The sequence below is a fragment of the Triturus cristatus genome, chromosome 12, assembly GCF_964204655.1.
Source record: "Triturus cristatus chromosome 12, aTriCri1.1, whole genome shotgun sequence".
Taxonomy (NCBI): Eukaryota; Metazoa; Chordata; class Amphibia; order Caudata; family Salamandridae; genus Triturus; species Triturus cristatus.
In genome coordinates, this window is record NC_140595.1 from 760,228,141 (window position 1) to 760,242,015 (window position 13,875).

Below are 13,875 nucleotides of genomic sequence, written 5' to 3' on the forward strand. Positions count from 1 at the left end.
CTGTTTACATGAATCCTGTACAACAGATGTTCTTGCATATATTAAATGTGCCCACTTACATTTACCTACATGTGATCCGTATCATGGTTAACCTGCAGTCAGCCTATGGGAACAAACTCATCACATCAACAGGCAAGAAACATGATCAATGATTTCAAAAGCAGCATAACAGTGACACCGGGTAAAACCAAAAACATTCCAAATTTACACTGCAGTTATTGCACCCCTGGGACAACCTGTTAATGTGCACTGTGTACTCCCTGCTCAGAAATGACCGCATAATTAAGAGTGTTCCTGTCTCAACTGAGAGGTGAAGTGTGGAATCAGAGTAATTGCACTCACATTATACACATTTCCTTTCTTCATGATCAGTTTTTGCTGTGAGCATGTTGCCAGGAGATACCTAGCGAACTGTGGCCCTGGAGATACCTAGCGAACTGTGGCCATGGAGATACCTAGCGAACTGTGGCCATGGAGATACCTAGCGAACTGTGGCCATGGAGATACCTAGCGAACTGTGGCCCTGGAGATACCTAGCGAACTGTGGCCCTGGAGATACCTAGCGAACTGTGGCCATGGAGATACCTAGCGAACTGTGGCCATGGAGATACCTAGCGAACTGTGGCCCTGGAGATACCTAGCGAACTGTGGCCATGGAGATACTTAGTGAACTGCACACCTGGGCGTGTGGTGTTATCACAACCCTCTGGGCAACAATATCAGGCCCGAACACCATTCGCGCCTGACCCTGGTATTTGTTGGTCACTCAGGACGAGGGTTTTAGTGTTATTTCATCACCTACTAGTTAATCTATAAGAAAAACAAGATGGTCAATGTCTACAAGTTCCTGCTATTATGCTTTCCTTTTTTGTCCAGTCCCTTTACCCATCAGGGACTCCTTCGTGTTTATCTCAGATCTAAACACAATGATGTAACATTTGGGTAAAAATATACAGGAAACCAAGGAAGAACTCGAAGACAAAATGGCAAAGATCTCCATGGCCACCATGTACTTGCCCTTGGTGCTGAGATAGGCTGGAATAAATGACAGCCAGACACTGAGGAACCCGAGCATGCTGAAGGTGATGAACTGAGCTTCATTAAAGATATCAGGGAGTTTTCTGGCTGTGAAAGCAACTACAAAACTTGTTGCTGCCAAAAAGGCAAGGTATCCCAGCATGCACCAGAAAGAAATGAGAGACCCCTCATTGCATTCCAGTATTAACACTCCTGGCCTAGAGAGAATGTTATATTGTGGGAAAGGAGGTGAGGTATTTAGCCAAGAGAGACAGAGAATAACCTGAATGAGTGTGCAGACACCAATGAGAGTATAAGACAGCTGAGGACCAACCCATTGCCTTAAGTCACTGCTGGGCTTTATGGCATTGAAGGCAATGACAACCGTGATGGTTTTTGCTAAGACGCATGCGATAGAAAACGCAAAAATGATTCCAAATGCAGCTTGTCGGAGAAGGCACTTCTCAAGTGTGGGGTAACTGATGAAGGCAAGTGAGCAGAGGTAGCACAAGGCTAGAGATAGAAGCAGGAGGTAGCTGATTGAACTATTATTGGCTTTGACGATGGGGGTCTTTCTGTAGTGCAGGAATAGTCCAAAGATTGCAATTGGTACCGTGGAAGAGAAGATGCTAGTTATTGCCAGCATGGCTCCTAAGGGCTCCTTATAGTAGAGGAACTCGGTGAGTTTAGGGATGCAGTGGTCTTGCTTCTCGTTGGGCCATTGATCCCAACGGCACTTCAAGCACTCAATGGAATCTACAATAGATAATAGATATGTAAGTTATACACATGTAGATATTTTTTTTATCTGAAAACCCTTTTCAAGCACACCAGTCATGGTAAGGAACTCACCAGTTTGGTTGGAAATCTCCCCTTGGCGACATTTTACACACAGGAAGCAGCAGAGAGGTTCCCCTTCTCTAGCAACTTTTCTGAAGCCAGAAGGACAGCTGGGGCTGCACACAGAGACTGGAGCCTGGAATGAATACAGGTAATTGCAAGGAATCACTGAACAGAACAAATCCTGGTGTAATGCTTGAGCAACCATAGATACTGTCACCAGAACTGTGAGCACCTACTGTCTGGCATTACCTACAGTACATGCTATATAGATAGTATGTACTGTAGTTATGTCATCAATGCATATGTGCTATTATTCTCATATAGAGCAGAATATTAGAGCACACATGTATATGATGGAATTACTGTATTTATCTCACAGACTATACAGTGCAAAGTGGATTTTCTGATCAATGAATTCATTTTTTCAATAGCATATGACTCTCACTCATGCAATACTTTACAGTAAACAAGTTAATTAAAACACAAACTTTCTTACGAAACCTAAATAATGTAATAACCACCATCAGTCAACGATTGAACAGTGGGGCACAACCTCTGGTTGTTTTTAATATCTGAGGTTCATGTAGGGGCATATTTATCAACGTTTTTGTTGGAAAGTGGTTTATTATTAGAAATAAGTAGGGCCCTGCCACTAATAATAGGGCCACAAACACAATAAAAGGTTCAGTCAAGATCTCAAAATATTTCCTTGCTCCACACTTGGTAGCTGGCAATGAGCAGGCAGGCTTAACTTCGGAGACAAGTGTGTAAAGCTTGTAAAAACACCAATACATTAAATAAGTGAGACACACACACAATACAAATCCAACACCAATTTATAAAAATATGAAATATTCAATGGAGGGAAACAGAGATATGAATGTCTGAAGATTAAAAGTAAAACTAGCACTCAAAGGGCTAAAAAAGGTCGTTTTGGACTGGGAATTACTCACGGAATTGTTTTTTGATGTAGGAAGGTGGTCCATAGCACCAGCCAAGCTTTCAGATGCTCTGGGTTGCCTCTAGGGGCCTGGAACTACAACTCCCACAATGCACCTGCTTTTTTAAACAAAAGTTACTCCAAACGTCTGGAACTTCTTCCAGAAGGTCTTATTGAGGGTTCAAAGTGTACACACTACCAATCCAGGGGTCTAGAAGCTTTGAGATGGACCTTGTAAATGTGGGACTACAATTCCCACAATACACTTGGACAAATCATTAAAAGTCCACTGGGCAAAGTCCTGGCTGGGGACTTCTTGGTGGAAATGATGCAGGTGGACTCCGAAAAGTCCTTAAGGCTGAAGTACCAGATTGTGCAGCAGGTGCAGTCTTTCAAAATGCAGTTCATTGGGTGCAGATCAGGGTTCCCACAGAACCGTCTTTCTTCTCCTTGTAGTTTCAGGCAGTAGATCTGAGTTGCTGAGCTATCCACTGTCCCTGAGCATTAAGCAAGGGGGCTCCCCTAACTAATAAGGTGCAGGGTGCCACCCTCAGGTATGGCCAGTTCCCCTAAAGTGCAGCATAGTATTGTCCCAGAAAGCACTAGTCTTCCAAAATGCAAAATGGATAAAGTCTTTTTCGAAGAGTTAAATGTGGCTAAGCCAAACCTCTGGTGTGGCTAAGATTCTCTAACACTCTCCTTCCAGCGCCTTTACTAATGAAATTACTAGGGCTCCTGTCTGGCTGTGGGTGAATGATGTGAGGGTGAGGCAGTGTCCTGTCCGAACTGTCATTTCCTCTTTGAAGACCAGTTTGGCCCCTCCACACCCTTCCAGCCTTCTGTTTCTGCAGTTTCAGTTCTCCTCCAACAGGAAATACATTGTCTGTCTAGCAGACCACTTCACACCTCATTAAAACAGCTTGGACCAGCCTGGCAATGCTGGCCAATCAGGAGAGGGCAACTTTAAGGCTGGAATTTCACTTACAGGAAAGAAAGTTCTGTAACCTTTTTTCTGTAATTATTATTATAAATCATTGGCAAGTTATTGGATTTATCACAGCTATCATTTTGAGTCCATGAATTATATTTTTAGCTACTTTCTATAGATAGTTACAATTTATTAAAGTCTTTCCATGTTAGGCTATTGAACAATGCGTTTCAACAGGGAAAAACGAAATTAGTAGTTTTTCCCTCACTCGGCATATATAACATCTTTTATAAGGTCCCTGCATATAGTTATAAGGCACCCTACCCCTGGGGCACCTAGGGGAGATCTTAGGGGTGATGTATATGTACAATTAGGGCAATTTACTGCTTTTAAAGTACCTTTAATTTCAAAGTCGAATTTGCATATAATTCTACATTAAAAGCAGCCTGCAAGGCAGGGCTGGGTTTTAAAATGACGGCAGGCACCACATCAGTGCACACTTAAGTGCATTAAATCTATTGGGCCTCCAAACCTACATGCACCACCACATACTAGGGACTTACAGGTAGGTTGTCAGTAACAACGGTAATTAAACCTAATTACCATATACTTTTAATCAGAGCACAGCCCGGGGCCTGGTTAGCAGAGCCCAGGGCACAATAATTGTCAGAAAACCAGCATCTAGTAGTCAAAATGGGGGCAAATAGTGGTGGGACTCTGCAAACAGGTTCTGGTTTCTCACAGTTTTGTGTTACCCTTGCGCCAAGTAAGGTAAAGCAAGAGTGATGCAAAACCTAGACGAGATTCACCAAGCAACACCTTGGTTGTGTTATGGAAGAACACATGCCTGAACAACACATGCCTGAACCGTGCAGTCTTAACCACGCATGCCTTTACCACGCAATTTTGTGGTAAAGACATTATTGGTAAAAGGACATGTGTGGTAAAGATCACACTCCTGCTGCTCCACCATGAGCCTTAAAATTCGGCCCTCCTGCAGTCCATTCTACCCGCCCCAGCCCTATAGACTACCTCAACCCCCTATCCTGATCCTTAAAACCCGACCCCTCTAACCCCCAAACACTCTTCTGACCTCAGCCCCCCTCCCTGAGTCCTAAAACTAGTCCCCACCCCCTAAAATCTACCCCCTCTTCGCCCCTGGCCCAGTGCAACTGCCCCCTCGGCCTGAAAACTGCTCCTTTCAGTCTCCTTCCCTAAACCCAACAGCCCCCTAAATACTACTCTGACCCCAGATCCCTCCCTGAGCCTTAAAACCAGCTCTCACGCCCTTAAACCTATCCACACCTCCCCCCCGCCCTAGCCCAACTGCCCGTTTCCTGTCCCCTGCACTGAGCCCTAAAACTCCTGACCCCCCAGCACTGAACACTACCCCAACCCCCAGCCCTGAAAACTACCCACAACCCATGCAAACTACCCCCCACTCCCACAAAACCATACTTACCTCAGCGCGTCCTCTCCCGAACCTTCCTCTTTCTGCTTCTGTCAGACAGCAACTAGACCGTGCATATACCTTAACAATGCATTTTAATGATATGCGTTGTAAAGGTATAATGCGATGTAATGGAATTCGTTGTGAATGTAGTTTTAAAAAATTTGTTGTAGTGGCATGCAATGTAAATATCTGCGTTGTAAAGGATGTTGCGATGTAAACACTGTGTTGTAAAGGCATGTGGTGTAAATGTATGCGTTGTAACGTCATAAATACATGACAAACAGGTGAGGAGACCTAGACCATGTGAACAATAGATTATAGCTCTATCTGCGGTCCTGGTGAACTTGTCGCTTTCAGTAGGAACAAAGTGTGTCATGGGAGGTTTGAGGTGTAATAGAAAGCTTGAATGTCAAGAACCCTTCACTTCTACAAAGTGGCCCCAGAGAGATGCCCAGCATTTGTGACCTAGGTTATTGAAGGATTCTCCTGTTGTGTGATACATTTTGACTATAATTAATGACTGATAGATATAATTGTTCAGATACCTTAAACTAAATGCCCTCATCTCATGGCATTTGTAATTTCATAGGTGCCTTGCAACAAGCTACTGCCTATGCAACTATCCTGTAATTTCAGCTACCCTGCGAGAACAAGCCTCTCATAGCTGTCCTGTGCTGTGTAATTAGTAGACAAGAATGTATGCTTGTGCTCAGACAGGATAGCTTCATAATTTTTATCTTTCATATTTTGATCCATCCCAGTAAGGGGCAGGTGTATTATTGTATTAACATGCTGTAACAGCTGCGTTCTTATAAAATATAAAATATGTTCTTATGTAGCAAGGTGTGTGCATTATAAATACTGCTCATATGTCAAGGATACTTAACCTTTACAAAAAAAAACTATTGAATGTATTTTAAATAATCCATATTACCAGTGAAGCTGCCAATTTATCAATATGTGTACTAAAGCAGGTAAATACACTTGCTTACAGGACCCTTATGGCACCACCCATTTTGTTGTACTGCCTTGTAGTAGCAAACTTATATTCTTATTTAAGTGTACATGCCAGCTAATTTGGCAGCAAAAGTCGTTTCCATTAGAGTTGGGAGGCAATCTATTACCTGTGGACTATGTTAAAGGGGCCATCTGGTGCTTAAAGTCAATAAATCTCAAAACCCAAGCAGACCTCATTGATAAAGCCATGCTCTAGAACAGGGGTACTCATAGTACGGCCCGCGGGCCGCCAGCGGCCTGGCAAGCCTTTATTGGCGGCCCGCGGACCTTGCAGACATCGTACCGGTGTTTTTTTTTTTTTTTTTAACAGTGTCAGCAAACAGACTCTGCTCTGTAGGGGGCCGGGCGATTCAAGCGATAGTCCGAGTGGAGCTGCTGGGGCGCTAAGAGGTGAAATGCAACAAAGCCTCGTTATCATGCAAATGGTCTCTTAAAGACCTGTGAAGTACTCGGGTGGGGCTGTGTGTGTGCCCTGGAAGGGAAGCTGCCTCAGCTGCCAGGGGCATAACGCAGCCCCCGCGGTGCGGGGGGCCCCCACGCTCCAGGGGCCCCCTCACTCTAAGCGAGGGAGACAGCTGTGCCTCTTCAGCCTCCCCAAGTCCCCATAAATTAAACTGTGCGCGCACGCCAGGGTGACGGCCTCTAAGCCTCCAGTCTTCCCTCTCATTCTGTCTCGCTCCTCAGTTAGTGAAAACCGAGACTTCAAGAAACGGGTATTACCTTCTCTTTCCTCCGTCAGTTTATTTGCTCCCCTGTGAAATGGATCCAAAAAAGAATAACATTTTTGCTGGAAACGTTGTCTTTCTTTGACACAAGTGCAGCCTCCGGGTGGAGAGAAATAAAACATTCCAAATGTGAAAAATAAATAACTAATTAAAGCAAGACAGAGTGGTTGCAAGATGTCCAGATTGATTTATTTACACCTAAACACATTAGTGCCACTTTACAGTGTTTGCCAGTGAAGTGATAATTTTGTTAACTCCTCTCTCTTTGAACAACATAGTTTTCCCTGTGTGGGAAAGTGCACCTTGCCTGGAGGTACTGAAATACCTGCTTGCTGGGTGAATTGGAAAACAAAATGTGTACAGCGACTGTGTGTTTTCGAATGTGGTCTTTTTATACCATACTGCCTATGTTTTGAAAGAATATAAGCAATGGGCACTGAAACGGGTCCCTTCCGGGCCCTGTAGTCATGGCCTTACCTTTTCATGCAAAAGCACTCACTAATTTCAGGATAATGAGTGTAAAAGGAAAAAGATAACCACGACTGAGAGGGAGGAAGACGGGGAGAGGGAGGGAGACGGAGAGGGAGGGAGAGAGGGGAAGAGGGGGAGAGGGGGAGGGAGGGAGGGAGACGGAGAGAGAGGGGGAGAGAGGGAGGAAGACAGGGAGGGAGACAGGGAGGGAGGGAGACAGAGGGGAGATGGAGACAGAGAGGGGGAGACGGAGAGAGACGGAGAGGGAGAGAGACGGATAGAAGGAGAGAGGGAGGGAGACGGAGGAGGGAGGGAGATGGAGGAGGGAGGGAGATGGAGGCAGAGGGAGGGAGACAGAGGGAGAGGGAGGGAGACGGAGCGAGAGGGAGGGAGACGGAGGACGGAGGGAGACGGAGGAGGGAGGGAGACGGAGGAGGGAGGGAGGGAGATAGAGAGATATGTGTATGCCGGGTCCGGTGGCTCAGTGGACGAAGGCGTCCGCTGCAGGGACCTGTGTTCCACCTCATGGTCACAGTTTTTTTTTGTTGCTCTAGACCCGCCCCCTCCCCCAATGACCCCACCCCCAAGGTGCGGCCCTCGGCCACAAACCACACTGTAAATTTGGCCCCCAAGAGAAAGTTTGTGAGTACCCCTGCTCTAGAACGTTTTTTTTTTATGATACATGACTCCGTTAAGATAACTGCTAATTTCTTTACACTGGATAGTAATTGTTCCAAAATGGGTTGCTCCCATTTAGTACACTTGGATTTTTTGCTTTTTTGATCACCTAGTTTTGGACTTTTTGCTGTGGGTTAGTATCACTGCGTGTGTCTCACTCATGGAAATCAACTGGTAAATGGACTGCGCATGTTTACCACTAGTGTCTGCCTTTTATGATTAGGCTGCTGCAATACAGCTAGGGTAAGAGGCACTTTGATGGTTACATGTGAACATGTATGCACACGAATGTGCACAGCCCAGTAACTGCGGACAGATAGTCTGGCACAGGAGGAATGCTGCAAGGTTAGGTGGTGACCTGGGATTGGCCTTAAAATATTAGTGAGCACTCATAGTTAAAGTCAGTATGGTTTATTGTTTTGTCTGCAGTGACACTGTAGTCAAAATCTGCCTTAGAGTGCAGCTTTGCTTCTCTTACACATACACAGTCCTCTGTGGTATAAAACTAGATTGAAAGATGTGCGTCCAGTCTGACTACACAGGTCTCATGGTCATATATGAATAACATGGGCCATTTGGAATTTTTATATTTCACTGTCTCAGCTTAGGATCAGAGTCCAGGTCATTTGGCTTCCCGCTGGGCCAAGTTAATTACTCTGCCCTAAGCAGAGGGAGCAAAGTCCTTCCTACACACAATGAGTAATTAATAGTGCTTCTTTCAGTTTCTGAGGAGGAAGGGGTGGGGAAGAAAATCTGCATCTGTTAATTAGCTGTCAAACTTGATCAGGGCTCGGACAGTCCAAGCTCAGTGGATAAAGGAGGAAGTCCAGACAACTACAGCCTCTTTGAAGTTTTGGTGGGAAAGGCCCTGTGGGAAAGTGATGGCTTCCAAGTCTTTTTTTAAGTTGAAAGCTACAATCAATTAGTTGCACTTAACATGAGGCTTGCAAAGTACACCAGATGCATTCTTCATGGTATTTGTATCCAAGGGTAGCATGACTGCATAGGTCCCGGGGTCAGGGTCTGATGTTTCTCAGTTCATTTCACACTGATGTTTGATTTCAGGGCCACTCATTTCAGAAGAGGATTTCTCCCACATTGAATGTGCATTTTAGACAAGGTAGGATACTTCTACCATGGTTACCACCAATTTTTTATCTGATGTTGGTGTGTTTGACTAGTCTGACTGGTTTCCTGCTAATCAGGATGCTAGTCACTGTGCCTGCTCCCAAAACTGACTGTGGTAAGTTCTTCTGTACATCCACAATTGGCTACTGGTGTACCCTTATAACTCCCTAGTATAGGTACACCAGGGGTTTCCCATGGGCTGAAACATGTATTGTGCCACCCCTGAGAGAGCACTCAAACTGTGCCTACAGGCCTTCCATTGCTGCCTGTGTAAGCTGGTGCTAGCACCACTCATGACACATATCATTTTTCTTATATATGAGGTCAATACACTTAAAACCTATAAGTCCCCCCTAAGGCAGGCCTTTCAATCCTTAAGGCAGAGTGATGGGTATAAGTGTGAAGGTGGCCCTGCATGAGCAGGACACCCCTACAAACCCCGTAGTCGATTCTCCAGGCTGCGGTCAGCCATTTTAATACATATAGTGGTCATCCGGCATTATGTGATGGCTAACTATATAGTGGCTATGTCGAATATGGGCATGTTTGGTATCAAACATGTTGGAATCATACCCCAACACCATTACCAGTGTTGGAGGTTTGATGCCATGCACTGGGGGCTCCTCCGGGAAGCCCCCTGTACTCCTGGTAACAGCCTTTCAGGGTCTGCCAGCAAGCTAGTGCTCCTGCAGACCCCAGACATGATTCTGCCCTTCTGCTGCTGAGCTGACCTCAAGCAGGGGAAGGTAGAACAATAGGTTTCCTGTCCCTGGGAGGTGTGACCACCTCCCAGACAGGACTTAGCATTTTTGACTGGGGTGGGGGCGCTTGCCAGCGCCACCAGACTGCTTTGAAGTGCACATTTGATGCCCTCCTTGCATACTCCGGTTTGAGCCAGTTCAGGGAGCCCTTGTCTCCCGTTCTGGCACAAAACTGGACAAAGGACATTGGAGTATCCTCCCCTCTCTCCAGCCCTTACTCTGGGAGGGAACCCTGAGTCGTCCTAACCCCTTTCCTAGGGTATTTAAGGGCTTACCTGCGGGTGTGTCCTCAGATTTGTCATGGGACAAGACACAAGCCTGAAACCACGTCACTCTTCAAGCGTCTGGACACTTGGACTTCGCCTGGACATGAGGATGCATCACAGAAGGTTCCTGCTGCTCCTGGTCTCATTATTCTGAAAGTTTTCTTCGTTTTCTGTGCTTCTTCCAGGATCTTCAACAGACCTGTGGGCATCAAGGACACCTAAAGTAATCTCCCTTGGAGTGAATGAGTCACTCCCCTGCAGGCACCGCAACGAAGCTGACCGCCTAAACCGAGACTGCATCACAAAGAACCCTGCTGCTCCTGCTGGACCAGAAAAAGAATCCCAGGACCGGTTACAGGGCATCACCCTTCTTCAGCCAGGCTAGCTAGAATCCAGTCATCCACGTCTGGCCATACCCTTCTCACTTAGGGTGACATATGCAAAAGAGACAATTGATGGACGGAATGCTGGACAATGCAAACATTTACCCCCAGTCACAAGGATGTGGGTTAAATCCATCATTCTTTTGCTCACCACACCACCCCAGATTGGACCCAGCGATATGCAAATCAGTCTTGACCCTGTTCCTTGTGGGAACAGTGGAGCCCGAACTGCCAAGCCAGGTACTCCCTGGACCGTAAACAAGCATCCTGGGACCGGTTTCAGGGCATCACCCTTCTTCAGCCAGGCTAGCTTGAATCCAGTGGTGTAGTGAGCACGGGACCCACGTCTGGGCATACCCTTCCCACTTAGAGTGACAAATGCAAAAGAAACAATTGATGGACGGAATACTGGACAATGCAAACATTCTTCCCCAGTCACAAGGATCTGGGTTAATCCATCATTCTTTTGCTCATAACACCACCCCAGTCCGAACGGCCAAGCCAGGTCCTCCCGAAACTGGTCCTAGGATGCTTGTTTCCAGTCCAGGGAGGACATGGCTTGGCAGTTTGGGCTAGACTGTTCCCATGAGGCACAGGATCAAGACTGATTAGCATATAGCTGTGCCTGAACTGGGGTGGCAAAGTGAGCTATAGGACGATGATGGATTAAACCCAGATCTGTGACTGGGGGTGAGTGTTTGAAAAGTTTCAGCACTCCGTCCATCATCTCCTTGTGCTTGTTTTGTTAGTTCCACTGAGCTATGACAGGGTGAGATGGTGCTGAGCCATGCAAGACTCGAACCAGATTCTCCAGCACCAAAGACGGCACCTCTTGGCCCTGACGACACAATCTCACAGACCGGACCGATAATGGCTGCCACAAAACAGCATGACAGACTCCTGCCGGCATGCTGCCGCGCAGCCCACACACATACACATAGCCCGCCTAGGAGCTCGGGGACGTACTGATGCCTAACTACCCCACTCCGCTAGACCCGTTCATCCTGGAGGTAGGAGCCACAGCCAGATGATGGAAAGACTGAAACAGAGGGGGGGAGTCACTGATAATGCCCCTGACTCATGTTCCAAAATGCACCAGATCCATCCAGCCTCACCGCCCGAGCAAGTTGATATCAGGAGGCTAAAGAAATTGCCCCAACGCTGCCCTCGCCCCTCCCCTGACACGTGAAAAAATGACTCTCAAGTTCCTCGCAGTCACAATGTCCACATATGCTCCAAGGAACCCACACCGAGGCCCGAACCCAGGGGCACAGGACAGCACAACAATCTGGTGGCAGTAGCCATCGACCTGGCCCCAACTCCGCGCATCGAACGGCCAGCACAATCCACGCTGGAAATACACAGCCCCCCTTCACAACACACATCGGGACCCGAGCACCCAGGATAGCCTCAAGCTCCGAGACCGGGCATGATCTGCAGTACAGCTGCACCCACGAGGCCAGAATTCCCATAGAGCCTCTTAAAGCCCACCCTTGTGTAGCGCTGACTGGGTGGACATGCTCCCCCCATGGGCTGGTGCATGCGCAGGTTTTAAATCAAAACATGCGACGGCTCATTCACCGGCCCCGCCGCAAACAACTGCCAATTCCATTGCTTCAGAGCTACCGCTCCTGAGCAACAGCAGGCTGCCCAATGTTCACCCCGATCGTGCCCCGTGTGCCCCTGACACACCCAGGAGGACTAGCTGGGCAAGTGCAGAACTGATGGGCTCCATGTCACTGCATGCAAACTGACACGCCTCCCCTCACACCCTGACACAATGGGAAACTGCACCACCACCCCACAGATGGGGCAAAGGGCCAGATTCACAGAAATTTCCTAAGCATGTGGGGGGCACAGGCGCAACACGACACCTCAGAGCGGTATGGACACATCGTGTCCAGCGGGGGACAATGAGGGTGGCCAGTGGGTGGGGTCAGGTATAAATACCTGTACCCAGCCCACCACGCACCAGAAATGACACTGAAGAAGCACCAGACCTGAGGGGGAGGACTCCCTTAGGAGGGGGTCCTCGAGGCAAGGCACGGGGTGGCGCCTGAAGCGGCACTAGGGGGTCACCCTCTTAAGGTGCCCACTGCGTGCACTGCAGGCCCCCACAGTTGTCTGTTCTCCCTGTTAAGTTTATTCGCCCACCTAGTTGAATAGATGGGAGCACGGAGCACCTAAGGGGTAAGTGAGTTACTGGTTTATGTTCATGTTGACGTACCTGCAACTGAGATGTAGTGTAGGGCAGGCAGCTGCAGCAAGGAGGATAATTGGGCAAGCGGCGTGCCCGTTTCAAGGTGACTGCGTTGTTAATAATGTAAAAAGTACAAAACACAGTTTATTGATGTTAATAATTGTTATAGGTACCGCATGCACGCTCCGTACAGCCTGCAAGCTCAAATTCATATGGCCTTACCCACTCTCTCGCCTCGTGTGGGGACTACAAGGCCTCAGGCAGAAAGGGAAAGCGGCAGCAGGCTGACAACAGCATCATTGATTGATGAGTCAAAAACCCTGGCACAAAAGGGACACATCTACTGGCAGAAGGCCAAGGGTCTACTAGGGATGTATGATGATACATCACGTTCATTTAGATCGTGATACATTACATCGCTGCTTTTACAACGCAAGTCGTTAAAACGACCGCTGGAGGGCGCTGGACTTAGGAATAGTGTGATTTACCATTCCAACTCCAGCCTACGTAACAGTAGGGAAGGTGTTGAAATAGTAAATCACACTATTACTTAGTCTAGAGCGCCATCCAGCTCAAGTCCTTGTAACAACTTGCGTTGTAAAAACAGCAATGTAAGTTTACTGCAGTTTTTTGACCGCGTTGTAAAGGTCGTTTTACGTCTACTAGCATCCCCGACACTTGCATGTGGTGAGGCCATGCTCTTTAAGCCTTCTTCCATCATCTGTGCTCCTTAAGCCTTCTTTTAGCTGCTGTTTGTTCTTCTTTACTTTCCTCCCACTTGTTTTCAGTGCTTCTTCATCCTCCTCCCACCTAATACGTGAGTACCGTTAGCCTCTGCAGTCAGGGGTGTAGCTACCATTGGTGCAGACAGTGAAATGCACCGGGGTCCCGAGTTTGGAGGGTGCAGTCTGCCTTCAACACCGTGGAACACTGCCACGCAATCAGGCACAGCCTGAGGGATTGCCTTGTTTACTGGCCCACTCCGTGCGCCATTTTGGGTGATAGTGGGCAATTTTTTTTTGCTCTCGGACATTGGCCACACAAGGTTGCTGAGCACTAAATGTA

General features: G+C 47.3%; 1 protein-coding gene across 1 annotated transcript in view; it reads right to left on the bottom strand.

Moving 5' to 3' along the window:
- Positions 1-853: 853 nt before the first annotated feature.
- The window catches only part of LOC146782738 (extracellular calcium-sensing receptor-like), a 40,637-nt gene continuing 27,615 nt past the window's right edge, over positions 854-13,875 (bottom strand). The window contains exons 5-6 of the mRNA XM_085639547.1: positions 1,870-1,993; positions 854-1,773 (exon numbers count right to left, since the gene is read on the bottom strand). Coding sequence (XP_085495673.1) covers positions 854-1,773; positions 1,870-1,993 — 1,044 coding nt within the window. The remainder of the gene's footprint in view (positions 1,774-1,869; positions 1,994-13,875) is intronic.